At 34.5% G+C, this 25696-nt stretch overlaps 1 protein-coding gene across 2 annotated transcripts in view; it reads left to right on the top strand.

The window, feature by feature from the left end:
• CFAP20DC (CFAP20 domain containing) overlaps positions 1–25696 on the top strand; it is a 77787-nt gene that overhangs the window by 3378 nt on the left and 48713 nt on the right. For both annotated transcript variants that reach the window (XM_059823355.1, XM_009811084.2), the window contains exons 4-8: positions 2193–2265; positions 13224–13338; positions 16225–16381; positions 19141–19305; positions 24883–25019. In XM_059823355.1, the coding sequence (XP_059679338.1) occupies positions 2193–2265; positions 13224–13338; positions 16225–16381; positions 19141–19305; positions 24883–25019 (647 nt within the window). The remainder of the gene's footprint in view (positions 1–2192; positions 2266–13223; positions 13339–16224; positions 16382–19140; positions 19306–24882; positions 25020–25696) is intronic.

Below are 25696 nucleotides of genomic sequence, written 5' to 3'. Positions count from 1 at the left end.
CCACGCCCATTAAACCATGTCCCGCAATGCCACATCCACACGTTCTTTGAACACCTCCAGCGATGGTGACTCCACCACCTCCCTGGGCAGCTTCTTCCAGTGCTTCACCACTCTCTCAGTAAAGAAATTTTTCCTAATATCCAGCCTAAAACTCCCCTGGCGCAACTTGAGGCCATTTCCTCTTGTCCTGTCGCTAGTCACTTGGAGAAGAGACCAACACCCACCTCTCTGCAACACCCTTTCAGGTAACTGTAGAGAGTGATAAGGTCTCCCCTCAGCCTCCTCTTCTCCAGACTGAACAACCCCAGTTCCCTCGGCCGCTCCTCATCAGACTTGTGCTCCAGACCCCTCACCAGCTTCGTTGCCCTTCTCTGGACACACTTCAGTACCTCAATGTCCTTCTTGTAGTGATGGGCCCAAAACTGAACACCGCATTCGAGGTGCGGCCTCACCAGCACCGAGTACAGAGGCATGATCACTTCCCTACTCCTGCTGGCCACACTGCTTCTGATACAGGCCAGGATGCTGTTGGCCTTCTCAGCCACCTGGACACACTGCTGACTCCCTTCACTTACTAAAGCCAATGATCCTATTGGCATTACAGAATGTGAAATAGATTCCTGTCTCCTTTCTCATTTTACTTTTTGAAGTATTTTTACTTCTATGTATCAAATAAGCACTAGCAGTACAAGGAAGTTATACCCAAATTTCAGCTGTGTTATGTAATCAGTCTTTGATGGGTAGTATGGAGTGTTTCCCCAGGTTATGTATTACTTGCACCAGAATAAACCAGAATCAAAGCAGTCTGTTTCTCGGGGCATACAGCAATCATCATAATTTATGCCTTAAACTCTCTGCTGCAGGGTATTGTACCTTACAAGGCTTGTAGTAGTGAATCGAGCTGGTTTAGAATTAACTGCTTGCTTTTGAAGAAAAATTGAGATGATGATTTTAGTCAAATGAAACAGGAATCTTCTAGTATACTTCTCATGCAGGGTGTATAATTACAAATCAGTTTTTCCAAACAAATATGAAAAATAAATAAGAAATTGTATATTCTGGTCATGACACCAAGACCTTGAAGATTAATCTGATTTTTATAAAATAAATTTACTATTATCTTCAGTATAATAAATATTAGTCTAATGTAGCTTTCTGAGAAATCAAACTTTAATTTGTTTATTGCCAATGTTACAATAAACTTGCAGCCTAAAATGAGGGTTGAGAATTAGCATTGTAGATTATCACTGCTAAGAATAGTTTGGTTTTAAATTTACTTTATCTAGTGCTGCAATACTACAGTTACATTTCCATCTGTTACTGTTCTGTCTCCTTCTGTCTCTTCCTCTCTTGAGGTGTATGTACCTCAGGTATTTCATTAATGTCAAGTATACAATCTCCCAGTTGTACTGTAATCTTTGAATACTCTTCCAAAAATAAGACATTCTATATACAAATATAATTTGAAATTTTAGTGTCGTTTGACCAACAAAAGAAAGTAGTTCTGAATTGGCATTCTTTAGAAGAGGAGCTAATGTTGCTGTTGAGTCTTAAGTCCATGAAGAGCAGCCCGTACCCTCCCTGATGGAATAACTAAGAAAACAACATGTGGTTCAATTCAGACAGCTTTGTACTATCTGTTTTCCCTTGACAGGGAGCTCCCTGAATCCTGAAAGATTTCTTGTGTTTGTTCCCTCAGTTAAGCTCCTTTGCTATTGTTCTAAAAATCAGAAGCCTCTACTGAGCATTGTTGTCATGATCTGGATTGCATTTTTACCCAAGGGTTTTTTGAAGTTGTTTAATAAGGTGTACATTGTCACAAATGTGAATGCAAGTTTCATACGACTCTAAGATAATCTTGATAGGAAAGTATTACTGTATTTTATAATTCCTATGGGATATTTGGTGTCTGCATGCTCTTGGAACACAATGTAGAATTGTAAGTAAAAAAAAAGTTCCTTTTATTTTCATGACAATTCCATCAAAGCCACAGATGGGACTTTTAAAACAACACTTCTATTGCAGTTTGAATTGGTTTTCTTCAGGTTTTTCTTGTGTTCATATGTTGTGTGAACCTTGGGAAATAGTGTCGCAGGAGCATAACTGTATGGTACAAAATTGAAATGCTTGATGGCGAAATGTGCATCTGCATGCACACAGCACATGTATTTAATTTTTTGTCCTGTTTCTAGTGGGACTGATCCAGCAATTTCTGACACTTCAGATTTGTGTGCCGTTGGGACAAGACTTTTCCACTGAGTTACTGTAAGTATTCAAGGAAGTTTTATGCATCTTAAGGTAAAGTGAATGTCTGATTGCAGCCATTAATTGTGGGGGCAGATTTTGTATTAAAGCACAGTGACTTATCAAGTCAATAAGAAGCAATTAAGCTAATGAGATCATTATTTCTTGGATGATTTAAATACTGATATTCCTTTGAAGACAGAACAAACTCTAAAAAATCGTGACTGAAGATGGTGAAAAATGAATTTGTCAAACATGAAAATACTGGCTCATGAGGGTATCCTGAAAATTTGTAAGAGATTTATAAGTAACTATTCCAGGGCCCTTTGGTCCAGGGCAAAAAGAAATATATATTCTAATAATTGGGGGAGAAAAACCCAACCAAACAAATGGTAAAAATCTGGAAACAACAAATGGAGTGCTCAGTTGGTATAATTATGTCCATACTGTAAGGAAAGAGAGGTACAGCTGAAACAGACTTTTTTCATTAGTTTGATGTGGAATGATTTAACAGAGTTTTAAACCTGGGCAATTCTCAGTCTTTGGACAACATTTCCCCCCTAGTGGCACCAGCTGTTTATAATCAGCACAACCCACTCAGCTTTGTAGCCAGTAAAACACCTAAGATTTGGATTAACAAAAGAAATAATATGCCATTAGAAACCCTGCAAGAAAAAGATGGGTTGAATGATATGCAATTAAACTGAGTAAAGTCAATGAAGAACTTTATTTTTGTTTGGCTTTCTGTAACTTTGCATTCATCTGTACCCATAGGTGTCAGCTTTTCTTGATTGTCTGAAGTCTCTTGTGTCTGGAGTAAGGGGAAACAACTCTTGTAGGTTTAAGTCAAAGAGGACAAAATGAGATGCTGAGAAAATATCAGTCCAGCTATACTGTAGTGGAGAAACAGTGTTCATTATAATGTGAATAATCTATTTCATGAAATTAGGATGGTGTGCTATTTTATGTTGCTGGGTAGTTCTGTTATCTTCTGTGCCTTCATGTAAGTAGAGTCATCTTGGAATATTTTGTTATTTTAACGAAGAATATGCTAGTGTGAATTGAGTCATATTTAGTAAAATTCCCCAGTGGATTTATAACAATCCTTGCAGGTATTTTAGTCTCAGTGGTTTGTGAGTTAGTGGGCATTTATAACCTACATCATGTTAGTAACATTATAGATTCCTCTGTGGCATGCTTAATTTCTAACATGATTTTAGAATCTGAACACTGAGAAAATCTTCAAAGGATAAATTAACTTACTTAGCATAGATCTTCACCAGAGAATATTTTTGCTTCCCCATGGAGCATGGAAACTTGATAGAGAGCACTGGGCTCAAAATACTTGTTTTAAAGACAGCTTTGACTCTGGGTCAAGATCTTGGTGCAGAAAATACCAACATTTTACTAATTTTAAGTGAGAAACTGTTGGCAGGAAAACTGGTAATTGTTGAATAGACCAGAAAACTGCAGGTTTTCAAGCAACTTCCCTTTGTCTAATTTCTCTTCCTACTATAGCCTTTGTACATTTTTCTGCTGTGTTTTCCTTTCAGGGTAGTTCTTTTTATTTCTTACCTCATTTTTGAATAACTTTTTTGCTTACATATTAAGGTATCGCTAACATACTTTACGTACATGACTTTGAAGCTACCCTTTATTTTTTTCCTGCAACAAAGAGCTGCTTTGTGTCAAATCACACTGACTTTTCTGTTCTTTGAATTTCCTGAGTGTCATTCTGGTTACACTTTCTGCTCCTGTGGTTTTAATTGCTGCATTACTTCTAAAAGTGTGTCACAAAAGGAACAAAACAAACAGGATATGTCATGCAGTAAACAGAAACCAAGTACATAGATTTGCTTCTCACAGGCATTCTGTTAGACAGATGGCAGAGACTTAGTGACAGGTACAGGAGTTCAGATTTTCTATAGTGTCATATTGAGTTTGGTTCTTTTGGATACTTGCCACCTCTCTATACCTCTTAACAAGAACCTCTTCTCCACTTCCCTTCTACTCATTTTATTTTTTCATCACTTTATTTGATAACTGAGAGAGCTCTAATTTTCTACCACCTCTCCCACCTTTCTTTGCCCTTTCTCTTTCCAGCTTATATCTAGACTTCATGTTTTCTTCATCTTTTCTTGCTACTTCCCATTCCCACCTTTACTATGACACTCTTAGAACAATATATATATTTTCTTCTATAAAATTCTTATGGACCTCTGTAAATTTAAATACATGTATTTTGTATTTGCTATATATAGTTAATGTCAACATATACTAATTACTATATTTACTATATTTAAATAGTTATAACTGTTATTTTTCACTTTTTCTTTTCATCAACTTTCCTGATTCTAAATTAGTATTATCAAAGAGCCTGATACAAATCCTAATTCTGTCTCCTTTTATGTGCAGTGATTTCAGTGTCTATGTGGATGAAGTAATCTCACTTAATAAAGTACAATCTCATCTGTTCCCCACTTACTGTAACTGTATGCAGAAGTTAAAAAAAGTCTTTAAAAATAAATTTAGTACTAAGTTTTGTATTAGAAATAAACTGTAACTTATTGATGTACCTATAAACTCCTTCAAGACTTGCAAAATAGACTGTGTATTTTATCCTAGCAGACTTGTGATAATCCAGTAAATAATGAAGACAAGTCCTTGTTTCATGTGACTGTCATTCAGTTATTTTCATTTCAGACATTTTGAAAGGAATCACTTGCTTGTTTTTGGACAGAATATTGATTGTGCTGTTGCTTCCTGGAGTTTAATGTTCAAAGATGGTTTCTTTCATAATCTGACTACTTAATACTGAATCTTTGAGTAGCTTCAAGTGAAAATTGATAGCATACCAAGCCATGAAATGTACTTTATGTAAAAAACACTTTGGCAAGTTTTGCGATAGCTGCACATGATGCTTTACAGTGCACTTCTTCCTCTCCCATTCTGCCTAGAGTTGGAAATGGGAATTTAATTTAAGCCTCATCCTCTCTTTTGCATTCTGTTCAATGATTGATTTGATCAGCAAACAAGAATTTCTTCAAGGCCATCCATCACTGCTGGCATCAGCTGAGCTTAACCTTCTAACTTGCTGCTATCAATCAGTCATGCAAGATTCTTGTCATAAATACTAAATGTGCAAACAACTGTTTAAATTAGCTGGTTTGCCTTTTTTGGAAGAAATTTAAGTAGCATTTCAGATACTTTGTTAGGTGGCATGATTAGATGAGTATCACCATGTTATAATCCATGTCTTGATCTGCCTAAATGTGTAAAATAGATTGTGAATGAAAAATTTGGTGAAGCATAATAAAATCACAACTAAGGTAGAGAGCACGCAATTTATGCAGCCTTTATTAGTAATGCTAAATATAGCTGTCTGTTGTAATTGTAGTAGCCAGTTGTTAAATCTTCAGTATTACGGATTTTGCTACCTTTCTGAAAAAGCAAAAGTAACAGGTAACTCAATTTTGAAAAAATATTTGGGTGTGAAAGAAAACAGCATCTGGCTTGTGTCAGCATTCTTGGTTTATTTCCTAATATATGGACAGGTGCAGGTGCTAGCACTTCTGCATGGCATTTTGACAAGCATGCAAACATTCATTCCTCTTAAAATACTGTAATGCCAGTCATTATCATACTTTATTTCTGATATGTTTATCTTCAATGTTAGGTATCACATGAAATTAATACATCATGTTATAATAAGTTTTACAGCAAATGAGTAGAGCTGTTGAAGTGAGAAAATAGACCACTCTGGTTTTTTTTGGAGGCTGTGGTAAAATTTGAGTGGTTTGGGGTATGAACAAGGATCAGAAGCTCTATTTCTGGTTATGTACTGAAATATTATGTGGTCTTGTATGAGTTCCTGTAGGTTGCTCAGCCTTTTTCCCCCAGTTCTCTTATACAAGTTATGGGAGTGATATTTATAATTTTGAAAATATATTACAAAGAGTTAACTAACTCATTGTTGTATGATACTTTTAAACGTATGAAGTTATAAAACTAGGAATTATAGTAAATTTTAAAATCTGGTGGTTGATAAAGTACATTTTCATTGATATGCAGGCTTGCGTGTGCTGGTAGTACAGATTTAATATTTGATGTGTTATCCTATCACTGAATAGAGGCCAGTTTAGGGATGTAATGTTTTTAATGAAAGAGATGTTTCCCAGCTTTGCATTTGGGCATCCAGACAAGTAGAAGATAGTAACAACAAAATGTGTCCAAACTAATATGTAAAGTGATTCAACAAGGCTAGTGGCAGAACCACGTATGGTACTTACTGATCCATTGCTGCAGCATTTGTCATGACATCTTGATGGCCAGTTTCATGGTATTTAAAACTACTTATTTAAATCTTTGGATGGTAAACAACTGTAAATCACATGTGGCATACTTTGTAAAGTTGGGGAGGTTTGAGATCTCATTTAAGATCCCCCTCACCTCTGACATGAAAACCTGCACAGCAAAAAATACACACCGTCAGTGATACTGCTTCTCGGTCACAGAGAGACCTGCCTCTGTAGCCCAGAACTTGGTGCCCGATATTAATGTGCCATGGGACTCTGCTTTGTTGCTGCTTCCTAGAGTTACTCACTACCTTAAGGACGGTCTTGCTAGCATGAATGTGCTGAAGATTACAGTGCGGTTGCTTATTCATTTTAATGGTAACTATGTCTCTTTATTCTTCATAATGTTTCAACCCTTTTTAAGGCTCAGCTGGCAAAGTGCTTATCAACAGGTTTACTCAGTCAGTATCCCACTGTTCATAGTCAGATTAGCTTTGCTTGCCACTAGCCTTCATCAGCTCCAGAAAGCATCAGTGTTTATGTTCTGAGGGGAGAAATATTTATATTAATAAGGAATTATTTTTCTGGTAAAGAGACTAATCTTACAATATGTCAGTTATCATTTTGTCAGAGATGGACTGCTTATAACCTTATTTATATTTCAGTTAAATCATTATCACAGGTAAGTGAGTGTGAAAGGCTGTTATCTGCCCGAGAAAAATATATGTAGTAGCAAGGTTTTAATTTTAAAATATGAAATTATCTATTAAAAGTTATGTCCTATAGTGTGAACTATAAATACTCTGCTTTTTTCAGTAAGTTATTTGTCAGGTCTTGTGGCAGATAGTTCACTTGGGCCATGTTATTTCAGTATTTGTACATCTGTCCCTGTACTTGATAGCCATTTCATCTGAAACATGGACAGAGATCGTTTTTAATTTAGTATATCCAATTATGAATTGGGACATCAATTAGATGATCGCATCTGCACAAATAGTCCAGTAGATATGCAAATGTTTTCTCTGTTCTATTGTCACTTTGCAGGATTTTGTCATCTATTTCTGATCCTGTTATGTGAGAAGAAATGGAGTCAGGAGTGATTACAAACACCATCCAAAATGCTTAAATTTCTTTTTTCTGTCGTAAAGAGGTTATCTGTTTCTATTCTTTGCAAAACTATCATCAATTAAATCTTATCTTGAATTTTCCAGCTTACTGTTGGGTAGAAATAAAGTATTACTGTATTTTAAGATCCAAGAAAAAACTTTTTAAACGCAAATTTAATATTACTTTGCGCTTGTTACAAATGTGAGCTTTGGTAGAAATAGTTTGGATACAGAACTGTGTTATGATGGAAGGAAGGAGATCTTGTCCAGATGCTGATAAAAATATCCTGAGTAGAGATCAATTCCCATTATAGTACTGCTTCATTCTGGGTAGCAACTTGGAAGAAGGCAGAAGTGAAATTTACCTGTGGTACCTAAGAATAAAAACTGTCCAGCTCTTAAGTAGATGTACAAAATTCATCACACTTTGGCAAGAAAGATAAACTCGCCTGAAGGCTTTTGATACTTGCCTGCTTTCTAGCCAGTCAGCCCTCAGACTGTACTGGCACATGGGATTACTCCTCCCCATGTGCAGGACTCAGTCTGTAATTTAAGGTTGACTTGTATTTTAAATCTAGTTTGGTTTTTGTTTTTGAGCTTGTTAAAATTCATCAGAATTAAGGCAGATGCTTGCTTTTTCTTCACATGTATTTTTTGCTAGGGAGAAGAATTTCAGAAAACTTGTGAATAATCAAACACAGTTAGTAGGTATTAGCTTTTGAAAATTCAGCATTTTCCTAACTCTCTTTGGAATGACATCTCAGAATTAGCATGGCCTGAAACCATAGTTGTAGCTTGTTTATGCTCTGTGAGGACTGATGTTTTTGATCATACATAGAAGCTTGATGGGTTTATAACACAGATGCTCTTGATTTTTTGAATAAATGGGAACTCTGTGGAGTTTCAAACTCTGGAACATAGCTGATAAGGTTTACAAAGGTTTTCTGTCAAAGTTTAGCTAGTTATGTGTAGAGGAATCTGCAGGGGGAAAGGGCTTAATGTCCACATTATTAAAGTAGTTGTACTTGTTGATAACAAATTTTATTGCAAGGCTTGTGAACAGTACAATAGAATATGGATTGTTGTACCATATTTCCTTTTTTCTAACAGTTGTTTCTGTAAATATAAGTTTATTACTTCTGAATTTTTAATAGCCAGAACATACTAGATTTTACATGCATAGCAAATTTATTCAGACACCATAATAGCTTGAATTTATGTGAATTACATGCTATCACAATTAGTCATCATTTCAGCTTTGCTGACAGAGATATCCAGCAGTACAGACTGCCCCTGAATAAAGAAACTTAAGAATCTGTAAGCATGGCAAATCAACTGACTATTGCTATTCCTTTGTTTTTCTATATTTAAAACAGAGATGATGATACTATCTAATGTTTCTGAAGCACATACTTTTTATGGAGAAAATGGCATTACAATTGCTAAGTAATAATATACTAACATACTAATAGAATCCTCTGGTAAAACTTAACTATCTGGATTTTGACCAGGATACAAAGATATTTCCATTAATAATAAATTGTATGGGGGTTGCTCTTTGCTTAGCAACATCGGTGAAATACATACTTTCATGTTTGGTAAACTTCCAGTTTAAGTCATTTATAAGGAGAAAAACACTTTAATTTTAAGAACAAGTGAGCCTGAATGAAGCATCCCTTCAACAGTCCAGCATAGTTTTTTTCTAAGTTCATTTTAAGCCTTGAATTGAACATTAACAAATGGTTATAAATTATTATACATACAGAAGCAAAGTGAATAGGTAATCTGAGAAGATGAGTTTATCTGTACTCTTGGGTAGTTGCTACTATTTACTTGCCATCTCACTATAGTTACCATTGTGAGGAGAATAGTCAATCAGAGTTGAAGATGTAAAATAAAATTGTAAATTGAATTGGAAGGTAATTTTACTTTCAAATGGTTTGCAAATGTAGATGTTAAGTGTGAAATGAATGCAGTTAATGACCATAGCTGGGAGAGTTATGCACCTGCTGATCACAGGAATATTATTATAAATGAGGTTGATTTTCCTGTTGACTACCTCATTTTTCTCAACATGGTCTTATTACTTTTCTATCACATGTCTGACCCTTAGATATAAATACTCAAGCACAGACATAATAAAAATACATTAACTCTATATAGATTTTTTAATGCATCTTTGAAAATCAAGATGTGTGCTGCAGATGTTTCTTGCCTTTAACAGTTTAACGTAGGTCGTGCTTTTTGATAACAAAAAAGGTTGAGTTTCACCACAAGTATTCTTGAGTCATTTTACAAGTGGGACTTCTAATGTTCCAACTCCTCTTGTCTGCATTATTTCAGAGAAGAGTTTCATCAGACCCTTGTTTTATTTTCCAAGAAGCAACATAACTGAAAAGTCTGAAAGTTACACCAACTCTCAAATAATTATCTTTCTTCTCCCAAGAAATAATTATTTTACAGAATTTTCAGACCATCTTCTTTCTCCAATTTTGCTTCTTCAAATTTTTCACCTACTCTTGCCTGGAGAATATAAATATTTTTATTGTTTCAAATTTATTTACAGAACTAAATTTTAAATTTTTTAGGTATGATTATAACTATATCTAAGGTTTGCTGCTTCTTTACAGCATACGTACCATCACAAAAACAATCTAATTTTAGACTTATATGACAGTCTGATATAAATGTGTGTATTTTTATCTGAATGAATGTGTTTAGTATTGCACTTTGGAATGTAACTGAGCTGTACATTTACTGATGGCCTTTTTATTGCTAAGGTACCTAATAATTTTTCAGGAGGGAGAAAGATAAAACTATTCATATAAAAATAAATAATAAAACTTAAACATATTACAAAGTAAACTTAAGTTTTTATCGCCAGTTGTTTGGAGATATGCATGACTTAAGTCTAGGTTCCTACTGCTTTGTCATAGCATCATTTAAAGCAACATTGTCCATTGAGAATTACACAGTTTGAGTTTTAGCAGGAATAGTATTTTTACTTGTGTTTCAGCCCTCAGGTTACTGCAACTACCTGGTTCCTCAGCACAGTTGCTCAACTCTGCACATAACCAGGAGGTCTAGGGGAGTTTCAAGCAACCACTACTTCAATTCCTTGTAGCTATTTGGTGCCTCAATTTCTTAGCACTTCCGAACATCAAGGTTTAGAACAGAGTGGAGAGTTTCTGAAAACTACATCCACAGGTTTTTCATAGAAGGGTATCTGAGAAGCAAAGTGATGGGTGGAACTGAGCGTTGATCTGGGGCACAGGCTTAGCTATGTGGCCAACTGGCTGATGGTGAATTATTTCATGTCTTGCTTAAATTTCTTCAAAAGTAAGACCAAGCCCCTAGCATTGTAAGATGCTTTGAAAAGTTATTTCATCAGAAGACCTCAAGGATTTGATGGTATTATTCATCCATCCATAAATATATGTGCAGCTAATACTGAAATCTGCTTTGTCAAACTATAGCAGTGGTGAGGATATAATGTTCTTCCCCTGGCACAGTAGTGAAATTTCTGCCTTTGAAGTGCATGTGATTAATGAAAGGAACTGCTAGTCTTTCAAAATGAAACAGCTAGTAGACTCTTCCACTTGTTTTGATTTGCCCACTCATGTTATAAGGATGGATAAATTAAAGATCAGATTGTCTGCAGGGGAGAGTAAAGAATCAACAAGTTCTGGAAAGCTGATGGACTTTGTTTGCTTTGAGTGATGATCTTAATGACTATGGGGAAACAAGAAGGTGCTCCTGTGTTTTTTATCACCTGTACTAGTAGAACCTTTTGATGTTTATATACTTGCAGCATAGTTTATGCTGTCCTTGGTTGAACTCTTGAATTGCCAAAAAATAGCTAAATTGACCTAAGGAAACCTATGAACCTTTCAGGGTGTTTATCTGCAAATTTTAGGTGACAGCATTTTCATTAGTAAGGACTACAAGGACTACCTGTAGCTTAACTAATGAAAAGTGTTTTCAGTAATAAAAAAAAAGCATCTACAGGGCGGTCTCACAATTTTAAAGTAAATGCCACATTTAAATATAATGATTGAGTAATTATTTTTAACAACACTAAGTAGTGACAGAAAGTTGCTTCTTGTAATTTATTTGTCATCATCTCAGAGGGGCTGCTAATTACAGAGAAATAGCCATCTGTTAGAAATACCCTTGTTCAAAAATAATAGGTAAATTATTCATTATTTCCCCATACAGATTGCAGCCTTTAGAGTAATGTATATTCTCTGGTATAGTAAGGTAGGACTGCTGGGGCATATCAGGGTTGTACTGCTGTTTTGGTTTAACACCAGTAGGCAGTTAAGCCACACACAGCCACTGTCTTACTCCACACACAGTGCGATGGGGGAGAGAATCGTAAGGGTAAAAGTGCAAAAACTCATAGGTTGAGATAAAGACAGTTTAATAGGTAAAGCAAAAGCTGTGCGTGCAACCAAAGCTAAATAAGGCATCTGTTACTTCCCATTGGCAGGCAGGTGTTCAGCTGTCTCCGGGAAAGCAGGGCTCCATCACACGTAATGGTTACTTGGGAAGACAAACGCCATAACTCTGAACTTTCCTCCTTCCCCACAGCTTTTATCACTGAGTGTGATGTCATATGGTATGGGATATCCCTTTGGTCAGTTGGGGTCAGCTGTCCCAGCTGGGTCCCCTCCCAATTTCTTGTGCATCCCCAGCCTACTCACTGGTGGGGTGGTGTGAGAAGCAGAAAAGGCCTTGACGTTGTGTAAGCACTGCCCAGCAAGAACTAAAATACTCCTATGTTATCAACACTATTTTCAGCACAAATCTAAAATATAGCACTATACAAGCTACTGTGAAAAAAATTTAACTATATCCCAGCCAAAACCAGTGCAGCTGCTCACAAGACTTGAAGGAAACAGAACATAAAAATGAGCTTCTTGATCAGTTTAAAGGAAGCCTAATCTTTGATCATGGCTGTGGTCTGAATCCATTAGAAATGTTCAAATTCAGTGTCCTTGGTGTCATTGTGAGATGACCTGAATAGTGAGCAATAAACTTCTGTATTATAATTCACATTTGAAGATATGTGCTCAGGAAGTAAAACAGACAGACAATGTCTTGTGTCTATCTTTAAGCTGACAAAGAGTCTATATAAAATGACAGAGGCATTTTTAGGAAAAGAAAGCAAATAATGTTTTTTTTTTTTTTAGTTAGCAGGTGACAATGTGTCCCAAGATAACACAAGCTTAAGGGGCGAAACAAGTGTGATTATTAAAGGCTACTGGGTTCTCAGTTCGTACAAATTGAGTTCTTTCATAGTCTGAAGGGCTATGGAAATCTAGTGAAGAGTGTAGACTGTTGAAATAAAATTAGCATGTAAAGTGATTTTATATATGCAGGAATATAGCCACCAAGTTTGAATTTGAGAAAGAAATCTCATTACTCATCTTGTAAAAGAAGTAATTCTTAAATTCTGTATTTGCTATCACTGGCATAAAGGTTCTGCATATGAATAGTTTTTTTGTGATTGCCTGAATATACTAGATTATTGAATTGACAAAGATCTGTTCCTCTCCTGCTTTTTCTTTTATAGGATAACTGATTTAGGAAATATTAAAAGAAGATTGTATTTATCAACGGTCCACAAAGAGTTGTCTGTAACCCCTCTGCATGCAAAAATTCCTCTGTTTATGATCAAGCGCAAAATAGTAGGTACTTTGGGAATATTCCTTGAACTGTGGTTAAGCACACTTTTTTATTGGAAACGTTTTAAGTAAGTTTATAGACCTGTTGAAATTACTGTTTGGTTTAGAATTCAGTTCCTGCCAATTCAAGATACGTGTGTACGTCCCCTCTACTGGATAGCATCAGAACCACTTAATACTACTACTGTTCTACCCTTCTTCTAACATTAGGAGTTCATTCCCATTTTCCAAGACTAATGCTATTTGTGATGTGTTTATCTCTCACTTTTGCTGTCTCTTCAGCCTCTGTAAAGTTCTCTGTGTCCCTGATACTTCATTATAGTGCTCCTGTTGATGTGTACCTTCTCTTGTAGTGACCTTTCGTTACATTCACTGGAGCTGCAGGTAGGCTGTAGCTGATGGCTGCTTTCATGTGCTTCAGGTTCTTCCAGGTTCTGGCATATATAAAACAACGTATATGTCAAACTGATGAAAATAAACAAATAGACATTGTCTTCTCCCTGTTCCCCTCTCCCACACCCAGCCACAACATATGGCAGTAACGGTCAGGATACTAACCCTGATGGTTACCCTATAAATTTCTAAAGACTCAAGTCTCAAATGCTGCTTTAGAAAATCATTTGGAATGAGAATAGTTAGATTTCAAATATTTTCAAATGTAAGTATGCACCAAGAGATCTAGATAACAATATACTAAGCAGCGGTGGATTTAAGGCTAGACATGAGAGAGAATATTTTACAAAAACCTCTGAAGTTATGACTTCTTTTAGATAGTTTAGGTGAAGGCAGCTGTGATAATTTTAGATTTCAGGAGTTTTCTGCTTTGTGGGAAGAAGTGATTGAATTTTTTCAACTGAATATGCATCAGATCATACCCCTGAAGTTGCCATTAATTCAAGATCCACTGAAATGAAACTGTTTTTCTTCATTGTAATTTCAGTTAGTTGGTCTTGGTGTCAGGCTAGCACAAATGTTTCAGGATTAAAGTATGTATTAATGTACACCAAGTTAAATTCAATCAGAATATGAACTTCAGTTATGTATTTTAATTTAGATAATAAAACATTAATCAGAGATCTGTTTAAATGCTCTGATCAGTTATAATGACAAAATATTTTAATAACCTTAACGCTTGACCAACCTTAAAGAGTAGGTCTGTATTTCTTAGTATATCTGAATATATATCTGTCTTCTTTTAAATGGTTATCTGCCTTTTTATTGTTGCTTTTACTTAAAGAAGGGAGTATGCTGCTTTGGATTATTAGATAGATCTTTTACATGGCTCTGATAGGTTAACTTACTGTATACACAAGCTGATCATTATTATCAGTATGATTGGTTGTGGGTAAGGATATAATATGTTGTTTGTTCCATCAGTAGAACATAGTTTACATTTTCAGCTTCCTTTATTGTATTCTTACAAATGATGCTATTTTCAACCTCAGCAATAGAAATATCAGTTATAATTAAATACTGCATTTTCCATTCCATTGCTTGGTGTCTTCAAAACAAGTATTCTCTTCCTTCCAAAATTTCAGACTTAGAAGCTGAATAGTAATGTATGCACCTAAATTTTTTTCTAAAAAAATATTTACTCTTTGGCATTTAGAAATTAGTACTTTTACTTAGACTTTATAAGGAAATGAAGCATGTACAATCATTATGTCTTAGCATTCTTCTCCCTTAATAAAACTTCAACCCATTGGTCAACTAAATTTTACATGTGAGTAATAATATCAAATATATTACAGTTCTGCAAATTGCATTAAAATTATTGCATTTCTCCTCAAGGCCATCTCTGTTTATTTCCCTGTTACAGAAGATGTGTTAGCATCAGTTCATCCCTCACTAGATGTCAGAATTGATGAGGAGAAGAATTGTTAGGAACACCAGAACTATGAGCATATGTGTCTTTAAACACCAGAGACGCTCAATGGAAAACATAAAGCCACAAGAAAACATATTTTGTTAGTTCTTCTGCTTGTGGTATTACTTGTTTTATATGAAACTTCTTTTTTTTCTAGGTGGATAATGGAATTGTAGTACAGCGCACATGCAAAATAGATATGTGTAACTGCTCATTTCTGTAACAGAAAAACCAGCTATATACAAGTGTTGAATTAAGTGGAAAAAACTTGAAACTGAGAGAATTTAAAGAGCTACTGGAATAGTGCAGGAGACTGTAGCACATTGATGTTAGTGTTCTAACAGTGTTTCCTGAAACAAATGGAATAATCATCTGATGAGAATTAACGCATGTATTTAAGTAGGATCTTTAGCAACCTAGGCAGTTGTCGTTATCTGATTTGTCTTTTGGAAATGTCTTATCAGGAATGGATAGCATGTATTATAAATAAGTAGTTTTAAGATGTTATGATACACTGGGGTCTTGTGCATACCAGAAATTTGCCTGATAGTTTTCAGTGTGGAAGGGGTGCAAGCTTTGGAGAGGTCCTATTTTTATGAATCTCAAAAAGACATCATCAAAGTATCTCCAGCTATAGCCTTTGGAGCACTTAAGCTGCAGTAACTTTAACTTAAGAAGTAATATTGAGTAACATCCCCCCCCCCCCCCCCCCCCAAATCCTCTAATAAATATACTTTCTCACAAGTTAGCTACAAAACATGTTGTGGATATGCTAGGTAACAGAGCTCACTTGTGCTGGCAATTGCTAGGTCATATCTATTGATTTGTTTGTATAAATAATTGTTGTAAGTGCAAATACAGCAATATCTTTTTTTAGTATCAAAATGTTATGCATTGTGAATCACAGCCTGTGAGAATCTAATACTCCACAGAGACTTCATTTATAGAGAACTGTACACTAATACTCTTCTGCAATGATTAGTGTTTGGGTTTTATTAAAGAGTATTATTTCTCTTTTCTAGTGGTGCAATATGTGTATTGACTTGGTAGCATTCACCAGTGAAATATTCAGAGGAGCTGTCTTCCAGTCTTTGGATGGAATTAGTATTTCAGCTAACTGTAAACTGAGAAAGATCTTCACTTTAAAATCCAAGCCTCAAGATACAGCTGAGGAAGATGGTGTGTTATAATTACTATGTAGTCTTAATCATAACTGTTCATATTATAAAATCAAAAGCTTCTTAGTAATCAGATTGGCAATTTGAAAGATTACATGATTTCATGAAAATTAAAGTGGTAGCACAGCATATTAAATCTCCTAGTGTTGGACTTTAGGCGACTAAATATATGTGTACTCCTCTGTTTTAAACATTGACTTCCTTAGAAGTATTTTATTGAATAAATTCTGGCAAGATTTATCAAGTAGAGGGCTTGTTTGAATGAGGGTATCTTATGCTGATAGAAATCAGGTTTTGGCCAAGAAGAGTGTCTGAAAGGAAAGAAATACTTAAACTTAGCAGTATTTGCTATTTGTTTTCTTAATTTTGGACATTAGCAGCTGATGAAAGATTTCTTCTTTAAATAATCTAAGGCAAAACTATAACAAAAAATTATTATATGAAACAGAGCTATGAAACTATTATAAACACCCCTCTGTGATCTTTAGTCCATTTATCCTAATGTGTCCTTGTTCATTGGGAAAGTAATATTGGTGGTGAGCTGAAAAATGAGAGATTATATTTGTAATAGAGCAGGATATTGGTCAAAGGTCTACCAGTCTCCAAACTAGCATCATAATCCTGAATCATTATTTTCCAAGGGAGAGAACTTCATTCCTCACTGATATTTATATCAGTAATAGAGGAGGAATTGAAAAAGCACAGCTGGCACTTTCTTATTTTAGAGGAAGCCTAGGTATAGTTCAGCTTCAATTTCATTCAAATTTTCATTTTGTGGCTTTTAAAGAACACCTGAAAAATGGGTTCTGGTTTCTGAAGGAGGGATAGTTAGCAGTACTGTAAGTGTAACAAACTGTATCTTCCATTTGGAAAAGCTAAACCAATAAGGGAGAGTATGTGATCATTGTGATTACTTCTCTTTTCTTTGATGAGGTTGGAAAAAAAAACTTAATTCAAAAAATGACTACAGAGAGAATCTGGTAAATTCTCAGCAGAAACTGTAGTTAGAGGCCTCACTGGCTTTAATGTAATTTAATTCCATCAGTGCATTGTTTTCTGTCTTCCGTTCTAAACAGTTTTTGAAATGTGCGTAAATGTTCTAAATTAGTTCCTAAATTCCAAAATGTAGTTAACATAATGAGTAGACAGCTTTAATAAACTGTATGCATGGTAAAATATTGCAATTTTAATTACTGGATTATCAATTCTATGATTATTACACAGCTGGTGGGCATTAGTATTTTCTGTATGCTTATGAATTTCCTTATCTTAAAATGATGTTACAGTTCAAGGTTTGGCTATATTAAAATAACTCTATACTTCATACCCAATTACAGAAAAACAATAGTTTTTTGTTACCATTAATTAATGTTCAGTTAACAATCATGATTTGATAAAGCTTTTTTCCTCTCAGATGATTGGACCAGTTAGTTGAGCTACACTGAATGCAATGACATTGCAACTTGTAATGAGGGTCAAGTTCTTTGCTTGAACCTCCTTGGTGGTGGTGGAAGTAGTGATTTTCAAGGTGCAATGTATGTGTTATTGTAAGCATAGTAAGCGTAGTGATTTCAAGGTGCAACGTATGTGTTATATGTAAGCATGTACAGTATATTTTGCATTCTTAAAATGATAGCAAGTGGAAACGAGAAACCACATATACTAAGAAATCATTTCTGTATGAGGTCATTCAGATAGAAGAAGAAAGAATTCATCTTCTCCGCCCCATGATATTGAGGCATACAAGCTTGATATATACCTAGTTTCTAGTTTCCATAGTAAGCCCGAGATTACATATGGGTTTTTTAAGTATATGGGTTACATATGGGGTTTTTAAGTAATACTAAGTATTGTCTTACAGCGGTAAATAATGTGTCAGCTTGGTGTAAAAAATGGTTGAAAAAATACGTCCATTACTGAAATACAACATGGGATGCTTGAATTTTTCTATTAGGATCTCAATACTTGATCCATTATTCATGTTTGGTTTTGGGGTTATGTTTTCCTCTTCTTATCCTTGGAAAAGAGACTAATATTCATTAGTTTACTATATTCAAGTCTTACAAAATTTGGAATTAATTTGCATCAGAACATCAGGAATGATTGTGGCTCTGGGTTCCTTTCTTTGTAGAGAGTAGCTTTCATAAACTCTGTCTGTATTGGTTATCTAAGGGAAAGCAGAGACAATCAGATCACATTGTACTAGTGCCTGGTATCACAAGAATAGATAGGTTGACAGCTTTTTATTTATCATGAAAGTGTAATGGTGTCCAAAGTTTGGAATTAAAGCTTGTCAAATTCTTTATTTGCATATATAGGACTTCTCCATTTGCTACTTCAGTCCCACTGATATTGATACCATTTTCAGATGTTCATTTTGTCTGAAAATCAGTATATTAGTATTAGAATTAAAGCTGAGTTGTAAGAAAAATTACCAAAAATTATTTTGTGATTCTGTTTTGCTTGTTCACGTACCAAATCAAAGTTGATTTACTATGGCTATTCCAGCCATTGGTGCATATTTCTTAGTTTAAATGTATTCAAATTTTTTTGCCAAAAAAAATACACAGTATTATTGTAAAAATTTACATGCCTATTGTCTTAAAGGTGAACAATTGCAGAAAATTTTTCAAATTACCATAATCTATTAAATTGTTATAACCATATGAACTAAAGTATGTCATCTAAAAAATAATGTAAGTCAAATTTAATTCCATTGTGTCATCTGAACGAAGTAAAGCCCATGGTTTTTGATTCTAGGTATGTGTGTTGTTCCATTTATGCCATATGAGCCCACAGATGTTATTCCTCGAACCTGCCAGCTAAATACAGGTGTGCCACAAGTTACACAATTGCTGAACCTGACTAAAAATCACAAGCCAGAAATGAAATGCAGGAGATACCCAGTAACAGTGCAAGAAACAGGTATTCTGTTGTATTAAAATATTGTGAATACGATCTATACGGTACGCATACAAATAATGGATTTTTTTGTAAAAGTGCATGTTAAGAGTTCCAGTGTCTTAAAATAAAACATGACAACTTTTGCATAGCTGTAATATCATGAGCACGTAGACACATGTCTGTTCTATAGTTTCAGAGGTCTATGTGCAGCCTGAACAATTCAAGTGTGGGATTTATAATAACAATATTTGAGGTATGTCTTCTGAATGTACATTGAAGTGTAGCTGTTCAGTTGTTATACTTCTTTTTAAAGTATGTTTACTTTAATGAAACTCTACTAACAATATGACTGCGCGTAGTTTCCTCAGTTTATACCCTGAAAAAGGATATCATGTCTTATTGGTGTCTTGGAGTTATTTGAATGTTTCTGTAAGATAGAAGATAATGAAACATATAATTTAGACTTTGACAGCATTGCATAGAAGAGATTTATTAAAGAACCTAGGCAGTCGTGTGCCAAGATACAAACTATTGACTTGGATAAAAATGAAGAGACAGAAAGCAAACAGAGGATCAAATATAAAATTTATTATAGCTGAAGGCTAAAAGCAGGAGGCCTCAGAAGTTTTTTGTTCTAGGGTCTGTATTGTTTATTATAGTTATGAATAATCTCAGAAGAGAAGTGAATAATGTGGGAGCAAAATTTTCATGTGATACAGATACTAGGTTAGTAAAGAGTGGGACTTCAGAGAATTTTAAACTTGTAAGATGGGCAATCCCCTATGTACTTATGTTTCACGAAAAACACTACAGAGTGGGTAACGTGCAGGAAACATATTTTGCTAAACAAAGTTTCAGTTTACTGTTTTTATTTCTTGTGGCCACTGTGTTGAAAAATTATGAGCTAGGGACCGCTGTACTAGGTAAATGTGTAACATGATACAATGTAAAATCTAGCTTTGATAACTGCAAAGGATTGTACATAGGGGAGAAACGTTAACTACAGTTAAGCTTTAAAGTGTCAAAATTAAATGACTCAAGGAAGGAAGGTTATCATCACCATAGATACAGCTCAGTGGAATTCTCAGATTAACATGTAGCTACATTTTAAAAAAAGATACTGGGTAGCGGGAAGTTCAAATTCATATGAAATAGAAAAGGTATCAAACCTTTAAATAAATCAGTTTTGCATTATTATCTTGAATACTTTTATACATTATCAGTTAAACCATCTCAGAAAAGATTTTACAGACAGAGAAGTGATTCAGAGAGAAGCAGCATGAATGAAAAACTCTCACATGAAGATATGCTGGAAACATTAAAAATTAGCTTAAGGGAGTTTATAAAGTAACTAGTGATACAAAGAAAGTTCAATAAAAGCTGCTTTTCCTATGGAACAAAAACAAGACATCATTTGATGTGATGATGCAGTTGAAAATTAAAAACTGATAAAAGAAAATACCATGTTACATAGAATAAGATTAAAATACGGAATCCACTGCTACATTGAGCTGGTGAAGTAACGAAGTTTGTATGATTCCAAAATCAGTTGGCCATTTATATGGGTAAGAGTAATGTCCATGTTGTTTTATTTAGCACCAGTAAAAATGTGAAAGGAAAAATCTAATCTTGTACTTCTAGGTTTTTCCAGCCTTACTCTAAGAACTGTGTTGAAGGCAGATTATTTCATAAATCCCTACTGAAATTATCTTGTGCCATTGCTGGAGCATTTGGTTTTGGCCATTGTTTGAAACTGGGTGTTAGACAGATGATCGGCCTGTTCTAGAACAGCACTTCCTGTGTTTTTGTATTTAAATTGGCATGTCTGTCTGCATAAGATTTGTAAGCCTAGAATCAGCAGGAACTGAACTGTAGAAGCAAATGCCAGGATTTGAATGTGAAATACCTTAAATACATTTGGGACTTGACTGCTTTTTACTAAAGCTGCTATTTTTCTTTAAAACTGTGTATTGCTTCCTACCTATAGTAAAGTCAATAGCAAAATTTCACTAAGGCAAATGTCTTTACAGTCCTTAATGTTTTGATTCAAAATAATTAATATGTCTTCCAAACAATTTTGTAATGAGATAGATCCTCATTAAATAACAGAATAGAATAAGAGACATAGATTGTTTGTGTTCATTAATGGAACTCTGTATTTATAAAATTATTCATAAACAGTAGTGGTCTTAACATAACTATGTAAAGAATGAAATGTAATTTTCAGCTATTGACAGTTTTTTGTGGTTGAACAAAATCAGTTTTTTTAAATCAGTTGTTGAGTTTTAAAGACATCAGCTACATTTCCAATGAGGAAATAAATAAACGTAGAAAAAACACATATTTTTCACTAATAGTATGTTTCATTGATTAGAATTCTAAATATATCAAAAGCATAATTTCCTCACTCCCAGGATATTACTGGTTTTGTAAATCCAGTTGCACATAACTAATCTGTACTCTTTTTGGTTTTGTTTTTTTAAGTTATTCTGTAGATACATTTGCAACAGTAAATGTCGTGGAATATGTGCAAGCACTTCTTGAAAAAGACGGTTATAATGGATTTTAAAATTAGAATATCTTGTTTTCTCTGATTCCTGTCCTTCATGGAGAACTGATAATTTCACCCCTTTTCAAATGTTGAATTGATTGTTATTTTCAGCTTAAACTTGAAGTACATAATCTTCTTACTGCTAGAGCTTAGAAAAATACACAGGTGAAATATCTCTCTATAGGCACCCTCTTTACTCTTTTGTTAAGTTGTTATTATTGGCTTCTGTACAAGACACAAAACTAAGCCTTTAATTTGGCCCATATAATAATTGCAATGTCTTACTAAAGTTTTTCATTTTCTCCTTACTCTGTACCACCTTTTATGAGTCATTGATTCATCATCCTAAAACAGGGTAGTAGAACATCTTTTGAGAAGGAAGTAGGTCTGAAGTAGCTTAGAAGTGGGTCTGAACAAGCAAGTTGTATTGGAAATAGATTCTTTATCTATCTTCACCAGAGTAGGCAGTGTTAGAAGTGGTGCTGTAGGTAAGGAAGATAGATACATTTTTATTTCACTGATTTTAGTACTTTCTCAGTCTTGAGGATTCTCATCTTTAGTGTTTGAATTCACTGAATAATCATTTCCACCATTTCTGCTAAAACGCTCTGGAAATACATGTGCAAAGTATTGACCAAAGGAGTAAGATAAATTACAGTATTAAACTTCACCCGTAGTTATCATTCCCAGTAAAAGACAAGACTATTACAGCCAACAATAGTATTTAAGGTGTAGCATCTCATGAAACTCTAAAGAAACAAACTTTGAAAGAAGTATTTCTTTGAGAACAACCTTGATAATATGAAAGGCTTAAGAAAATACTTTTTAAACTTCTTTTCTTCTGCTTTTACTGGAATATGAAAAAACAACTCATAAAGATTTTATCATCCGTGCTAAGCTACCATGCTGATGCTTTTTCTCAAGTTGTTAACTTTTGCTCTCTCTTGATATACCTCGTTAGTAAAGGCAGACAGCAGCTGAAATGAATAGGAGGGGTTTTAAATTTTTGCTTAGAGTAAGACTCTTCATACAGTTACTTACTTAAATTACACTCAGCTTTTTTTACGTGCAAGTACCATTTTTGTAACATTAAAGGGCAAATAATATTTTTAGAGTATTATTGCCATACAAGTAGTCAAGCCAAAGTTCTGTTGTGAAGTTTGATTATAAGTTTGCTTTTGAAATAGCAGAGGAAACTCTGGAATTCAGTTTCTCAGTGACTGTATTCAAAAATCTATAATTCTTGGCTGGATTGGCAAAATATGAGGGACTGTAGAACTTAAATGAGTACAATAGTGTGAATGATATATCTAAAGAGAAAAAATGAATGTTCATTTAAAACAAGACTCAGGTGTTACCGTCCAGACTACAAAGATATGTAGCCCTTAGGTGTATATATAGTAAAATAATTAATGATGACATCCCTGACCTGCGTGAAAATGAAATGCCTTCAGTTTAAGGTTTAATCTTTATTTTTAATTCCATTTTATGAACACGGCATGTGTTCTTCCAGATATTTTTTTCAAATTTCAGAAGTTGGTCTTCTAGAAAATGGAAGTTTTGGTATGTTTAAGTACATTTTAATTGGAAGATGTTACTTTTATCAACTAAACTTCTTGTTTGTTTGATAATCAAAAGCCCAAATTATTTTTAGCATCATCCACATTTAATTACACATATTATTTCATTATGCCATCAACACGCTGTTATGTGTAGATGTAGGTAATTAATTGCAGTCAATTAATGTGTTCATAAAGAGAGATTTTCATGCAAATCAGCTTTTATAATTGGAGCTAACAACATCCCAAGGTAGTCAGCAAATTAAAGAAATTTATGTTAAACTGAGACAGGTCATCTAATCTTGTGAAATGGCAGCTGTTAGCAGCAACCAAATGTCACATCAGGAAAAAGAGAAGACAGTAATGGCAGAAAGAGGCTTCTTTTGTGCTTATTAGTAGAGCAAATTATGACATTTGGTGGCTAATGCATCATCTTTTTTTCATTTATTTGATGACACTGGAAATAAAGCTGATCTTGAAATAAGATTAAATAATTCTAAATGAAAAATGCTTAGGAGAATCAACAAAATGTTTTGTTTCTACTTTAATGCTTTATGAAGGTGTCAGATCTCTAAAGTGAGATAGCAATTTAACACTGAAGTTGTGGCAAGAAAAAATCTTCAGACATTGTAAATTTTAACTGTAAATTAATGTGAAGATACCCTTATCTGTCAGCTCTGGAAAGGAGAATTCACTGACAATCTTGGAGAATTAAAAAAGAGGAAAATAGATATTACATGCAGTTTGCAACCCTGTTGATAAAATTAATACGTAATCATTTTACTGTCCTTCCCTTTTAAATTTTTTCAGAACATTCACCTGCATTCCATGTCTACTTTTTGTTTGTCTTGCCAAAACTGTTCGGCATTTTGCGTGCTTGAGAAGAATTATAAAAATATATCTACATTTTAAGCAGTAAAAAAATAATGAAAGGGGTAGAACATTTTAACAGGAATAGAGTTATGTTTGCAGTATTAGGGCTCAGCCCTGGTAATACAGTAGATTCAGTAATTTCAGAAAGCAAGCTACATGTAAATAGTTCTGCTCTGAGCTGTGAGTGATACCTTGACAGTCTTGCCTCAGTTTTCTTCTGTTATTATTTATTTATTCTGTTATTTATTAATTAGAGTTGTTTTTAATTCCTGTCAGAAGTTAGGTTTTCATTGAAGTTCTAAAGAAATCATGCAAACCAATTTTTTTCTTTTGTTTATAAATAGCCCCTTTTTAAATAAATCTTGAAAGCAAGGAGATTAGAAATATGTCTATATAATAGACCAGAAGTTTCCTGCTTGTATGTTGATGCACTTTTATAAAATGTGCATTTGCTATTCCTACGTATTTCTAGGGATTGTGCTATAAAGGAACGTAATTTTTATGTATGTTTCGTATTCATAATTATTTTATTTCAGTTGATTTGAAAAAAGTATTAATATTTATTCTCTGTAAGTACTGTAATTTTTTTAAAAACTATTCTTTTTCTTAACTTAGGTAGCTTGGTTAATAGAGGACAAGGCTATATACACAGCAGTAAAACTCAGGATGTATCACATATTGCATTTGGATCAAAGATCCTTGGGCCACCTCCATCTTCAAACAGAAGAGTCAGTACAAGGGTATCTGGAGAGGTAAGAAGGCTTAAATTACAACAAAACTGCTGGCACTTCTACAAAGGAAGATACTGACAAGCAGAGAAGTCACACTAAAGGGTTTTTTCAGAACTGATGTGAGGCTGTGTCTGGAGTACTCTTTGGTTGTGGACCCCCCAGTGGGAGAGATACTGTAACAGCCGGTGGAGGGCAAGTAAAATGCTTGGGTGGCTACAGCACATGACATAGGTTTGTTCAGCCCTCAGAAGAGAAGGCTAAGGGAGAATCTAGTTGCTGTTTTCAACTAATGCAGGGTTGTAGAGAAGATGGGCCCAGATTCTTCTAAGAGGTGCAGTGAAAGGACAAGAGGCAGCAGGCCCAAATTGCAGAGAAGCTCTGGCTGGGTATAACAATGAAGTAAAGTGGTTCAGTACTGGAACAAGGTCACAGGGAGATTTTGTTATCTTTGAAAGTTTTGAAATTCCACAACTTAACTGAAACATGCTGGTCTAATTTCAACATTAGGCCTACAGAGGTCTCTTCCTACTGAAATTACTCTGTGATTTCTTATTATTCTTATTTTTCTGAATTTTTTATTCTAGACTGATGAAATCTTTGTGTGTGTCTGTGTAAATATTTTTCCTTATGATGAGCTATGATGCAAAGCAGAAACTCTGCATTTCGGTATGCTCTCAGTGGATGATAGTCAGCCATAC

Source organism: Gavia stellata, chromosome 12 (genome assembly GCF_030936135.1).
Source record: "Gavia stellata isolate bGavSte3 chromosome 12, bGavSte3.hap2, whole genome shotgun sequence".
Classification (NCBI taxonomy): domain Eukaryota; kingdom Metazoa; phylum Chordata; class Aves; order Gaviiformes; family Gaviidae; genus Gavia; species Gavia stellata.
This window is presented reverse-complemented; position numbering and strand designations above follow the sequence as displayed.